This window comes from Lepidothrix coronata, unplaced genomic scaffold (genome assembly GCF_001604755.1).
Source record: "Lepidothrix coronata isolate B3197 unplaced genomic scaffold, Lepidothrix_coronata-1.0 Scaffold214, whole genome shotgun sequence".
Taxonomy (NCBI): Eukaryota; Metazoa; Chordata; class Aves; order Passeriformes; family Pipridae; genus Lepidothrix; species Lepidothrix coronata.
Window position 1 is genome coordinate 481,482 of NW_016690394.1, and position 4,684 is coordinate 486,165.

Sequence of the window (4,684 nt, forward strand, 5' to 3'; positions counted from 1 at the left end):
CCCCGCACCCCAAATCCCCAGCACCCCAAATCCCCCCCACCCGCCCCCCAGCACCCCAAATCCCCCTGCACCCCAAATCCTCTGAATTTCAGGAACATTTAGGAAGTTTAGGCACCCCGGAATCTTTTTCATAGAAAACACAGATTTTACTCAAAAAGCACCTTTTCTCCTCCCGCCTCCCCCCGGAGCCGCCCCCTGACAGGGGGTTCAGCTGGAGGGGGTCCCCTCCTCCCCCCGGGCCACCCCGGCGGCGACCTGGTCCCTTTTCCAGAGCTGCTCCGCCAGGGAATCGAGGATCGGGGCCGCCCGGGCCAGCCCGGCCCGCGCCCCCCCCGGGGCCGCCCCCGCCCGCAGCACCCGCAGCCCCCGCGCGGCCTCGAGAGCCCGCACGTCCCGCTCGGTCACGGCCGCGTGCGGGGACAGGTCGGACCTGCGGACACGGGGGTCAAGGGAAACGGCAGCACCCCAAAACCCCCCCAGACCCCCCAAAATACCCCCAAACCCCGCGGGAGCTGCGGATCCATCGGTGTGACGAGCTGGGAACGGGCTCTGCAGGGGGGAGAGGGGATGGGGCAAACCTGCCCTGGAGGGGGACACGAGGTCACGGGTGACACCAACACCCCAAAAATCCTCCCAAAACTCCCTAAAAATCAGGGGGAGCTGGGAATCCATCAGTGCAGTGAGCTGTGAACGGGCTCTGCCTCAGGGGGGACTGAGTGGGGAGAAATCTGGGGGTGCAAACCTGCCCTGGGGGGGACACGGGGTCACAGGTGACACCAACACCCCAAAAAATCCTCCCAAAACTCCCCAAAAATCAGTGGATGCCGTGAACCCATGGAGTGCATCCATGTAATGAAGTGTTGCCCATTCTCAGCCTGCCCAGGGATGGAGTGGGGTGAAATGTTGGGGTGCAGATGGGGACACGGGGCCCAGGGTGACACCAACACCCCAAAATATCCCCCCAGATCCCCTGAAACTCAGTGGGAGTTGCCAATCCATCAGTGTAATGAAGTGTTGCCTGTTCTCAGCCCGCTGAGACACCAACTGGTGTGAAATCTGGGGGTGCAAATCCACTCGGGGGGGCACCCATGGCCAAGGGAGACCCCAACACCCCACAAACCCACCCGTAGGGGGGCAAAGCCCCCTAAAAATCAGCCGGAGCTGTGACCCCCTGGGTGTAATGAAGTGCTGCACGTTCTCAGCCTGCCCAGGGATGGAGAGGTGAGAGATCTGGGGGTGCAAACCTCATTGTGGGGGGGACACACACAGACAGGGGAGACCCCAACACCCCAAACAATCCCCCCAAATCCCCCAAAGCTGGTGGGAACTGTGACCCCACCAAACCCAGCTGTGCAATGAAGTGTTGCCCATTCTCAGCCCACTGAGATGCCAAGGGGTGAGAGGTCTGGGGGTGCCTGTGGGGGGATGATACAGGGCCAGGGGAGACCCCAACACCGCAAAGACCCCCCCAAGCCCCCTAAAAACCAGTGGGATTTGTGACCCCATCAAACCCATCAGTGTAATGAAGTGTTGCCCGTTCTCAGCCTGCCGAGATTCCAAGTGGGGTGAAATCTGGGGGTGCAAACCTGCCCTGGGGGGCTTGGGGGGTGACACAGGGCTAGGGGGAGACCTCAACACCCCAAAGACCCCCCCAACAAGCCCCCTAAAAACCAGTGGGATTCGTGACCCCATCAGTGTAACGAGGTGCCGCCCGTTCTCAGCCGCACGAGATCCCAGCCAGGAGGACTCGGGGGGTGCAAACCCCCTTCGTGGGGCGCTGCCCCCCCCCGGGGGAACCCCCAAAAGGATACTTGGTGCCCACGACCACCGTGACAAGCCCGTGCCCCGCGAGGCGGCTCAGCTGCGCCGGCAGCTCCTCGAAGGACGCGCGGTCGGTGAAGGAGAACAGCACCAGGACGGCGTCCAGCTCCTCCCGACAGGCCTGGGGGGGGGGCAAACAACGTCAGGGGGGTCCCGGGGGGTCCCCCCGCCCCAAAAAAGGGACTCACGGGCAGCAGGTGCTCGAATTTCCTCAGGGCTCCGTCCCCGCAGTCCCAGAAGTGCAGCTGGAAGAGGACGGGCCGGGCGCTGCCCCGGGGCTGGGCCGGCCAGAACACCGTGGTGGCCTCGATCCCTGGGGACACACGCGGGGCTGGGACCCTGGGGGGCACACGGGCACCGACACCCCCAAAAACCTCCCCAAACCCCCCAAAAATCACCCCAAAACCCCCTAAAAAATCAGCCCAAAGCTCCCTAAAAAACCACCCCAAAGCACCCTAAAAAAAATCCCAAAGCCCCCTAAGAAAATTACCCCAAAACCCCCTAAAACTCAGTGGGAGTTGCCAATCCATCAGTGTAACAAAGTGTTGCCTGTTCTCAGCCTGCCCAGGTACGGAGTGGGGTGAAATCCAGGGTGCAAACGGGGACAAGAGGCCAAGGGTGACACCAGCACCCCCAAAAATCCCCCTCCAACCCCCCGAAAACCCTGCAGGGGCTGGGAATCCATCAGTGCAATGAAGTGTGAACGGGCTCTGCCCAACCAGGGATTGAATGGGGGTTGCAAACCCGCCCTGGGGGGGAACACGGGGTCAGGGGTGACACCAACACCCCAAAAAATGCCCCCAAATCCCATAAAAATGAGCAGCGTCTGTGAACCCATCAGTGTAATGAAGTGTTGCCCGTTCTCAGCCTGCCCAGGGATGGAGTGGGGTGAAGTCTGGGGGTGCAAACCCACTGATGGTGGTCAAGGGAGACACTAACAATCCCAAAAATCCTCCCAGAACCCCCCCAAAATCAGTGGGAGTTGCCAATCCATTGGTGTGATGAAGTGTTGCCCGGTCCCAGCCCCCTGAGACACCCAGGGAGGGAAATCTGGGGGTGCAAACCTGCCTGGGGGGGGTGACATGGGGCCAGGGGAGACCCCAACCATGGGATCTGTGCCCATGGAGTCCCTGTATCATCCCATGGGGTCCCTGAACCCCCCCAGGGTCCCTGCATACCTCCTATGGGGTCTGTGTCCTCCCCACAGATTCCCTGCATCCCCTTTGGGATCCCTGAACCCTCTGTGGGGTCCCAGAACCCACCACGGGGTCCCAGAACTCCCCCTTAGAGTCCATGAACCCCCTCTATGGGATCTCTGCACCCCTCCTGTGGGGTCTGTGCCCTCCCCATCCCTGTATCCTCCCATGGGGTCTCTGAATCCCCCCAGAGGGACCTCTTTGTGGGGTCCCTGAACCCCTTCTGGGGTCCCACCATCAGGGGTCCCTGAATACCCCCATGGGGTCCCGGACCCCCCCCAAATGATCCCTGACATCCCTGTAGGGTCCCAGAACCCTCTTTGGAGTCCTACCACCCTCCATGGGGTCCCAGAACCCCTCCAAAGGGCTCCTGACATCCCTGTAGGGTCCCAGAACCTGCTGTGGGATCCCACCATGAACCCCTTCAGAGGGTTCCTGACAACCCTATGGGATCCCAAAACCCCCTGTGGGGTCCCTCAACTCCCACATGGGATCCCAGAGCCCTCTATGGGGTCCCACCATCAGGGGTCCCTGGATATCCCCAGAGAGTCCCAGAACCCCCAAAAGGGTCCCTGACATCCTTGTAGGGTCCCAGAATCCTCTATGGGGTCCCACCATCAGGGGTCCATGAACACCCCCCCCCAGGATCCCTGACACCCCTATGGGATCCCAAACCCCCTGTGGGGTCCCAACCATCCCCACCAAAGGGTCCCTGAATCCCCTGTGGGGTCCCACCATCAGAGGTCCCACCATCCTCCCAAGGGGTCCCTGACACCCCTGTGAGATCCCAGAACCCCCTGTGGGGTCCCACCATCAGGGGTCCCTGTGCGCCCCTATAGGGTCCCTGTTCACCCCTATGGGATCTCTCAACCCCATGTGGGGTCCCAGAACCCTCTATGGGGTCCCACCATCAGGGGTCCATGAACACCCCCCTCCCAGGATCCTTGAACTCTCTGTGGGATCCCAAACCCCCTGTGGGATCCCAAATCCCCCTCCAATGGCTCCCGCCCCCCCGGGCCGTACCGAGGGTCTCGTGGTGCGCGGGGGTCCCGGCGGTCCGGGGGGCCCGGGGGGTCCCGGCCAGCGCTGCCACCAGGGCGGTTTTCCCGACGCCGCTTCTTCCCACCAGGAACAGTTTGTAGGGCAGGGTGGGCACGGCCAGGGGGGGCGGCAGCGCCGGCCGCTCCAGCAGCCCTGGGGAGGGGGGACGGCGGGTTTGGGGCGTTTTTGGGGGGTTTTGGGGGCTGAGCCCGGGGGGGCGGGGGTCTCACCGAACACCCGCCGCCGGTTCCGCTGCAGCAGCGACTCCAGGTAGGGGCGGCCGGGGGGCGACAGGAGCCAGCCCCGCTCCAGCGGGGAATCCCGCGGATCCTGGGAATCCCGCTCTGCCATCGGACCCCCCGCGCCTGCGGGACACGGAGGGGACCCCCCGTCCCCCAGGGGGGTCACTGCACCCCGCGGCTCTGGGGGGGCGGGGGGTCCCCTCTGAGCCCCCCGGGGGCTCTGGGTCAGCCCAGGGGGGCCCTAAAACCACCTGTGGGGTCCCTAAAACCGCCCATGGGGTCCCTGAACCCCCCATGGGGCCCCTAAATCCGCCCAGGGGGTCCCTAAATTCCCCTCTGGGATCCCACCATCCTCCCATGGGGTCCCTAAACCCCCTGTGGGGT

The 4,684-nt window shown here is 63.6% G+C and overlaps 1 protein-coding gene across 1 annotated transcript; it reads right to left on the reverse strand.

Annotated features, from left to right (window-relative positions):
• Positions 1–207: 207 nt before the first annotated feature.
• RSG1 (REM2 and RAB like small GTPase 1) lies at positions 208–4,678 on the reverse strand. The gene is made up of 5 exons (XM_017833373.1): positions 4,289–4,678; positions 4,041–4,211; positions 2,010–2,134; positions 1,812–1,942; positions 208–430 (listed from the first exon to the last, which is right to left on the reverse strand). Exons 1-5 carry the CDS (start codon positions 4,407–4,409, stop codon positions 208–210), a joined length of 771 nt encoding a protein of 256 aa, XP_017688862.1. The 5' UTR covers positions 4,410–4,678.
• Positions 4,679–4,684: the final 6 nt, after the last annotated feature.

Coding starts and splice junctions, on each gene's coding strand:
- RSG1 (XM_017833373.1), bottom strand. CDS start 4,409: ATGGCAGAGCGGGATTCCCAGGATCCGCGGGATTCCCCGCTGGAGCGG. Junction 4,212..4,288: donor GAACCGGCGGCGGGTGTTCG/GTGAGACCCCCG, acceptor CCCCCTCCCCAG/GGCTGCTGGAGCGGCCGGCG. Junction 431..1,811: donor ACGGTGGTCGTGGGCACCAA/GTATCCTTTTGG, acceptor CCGTGTCCGCAG/GTCCGACCTGTCCCCGCACG.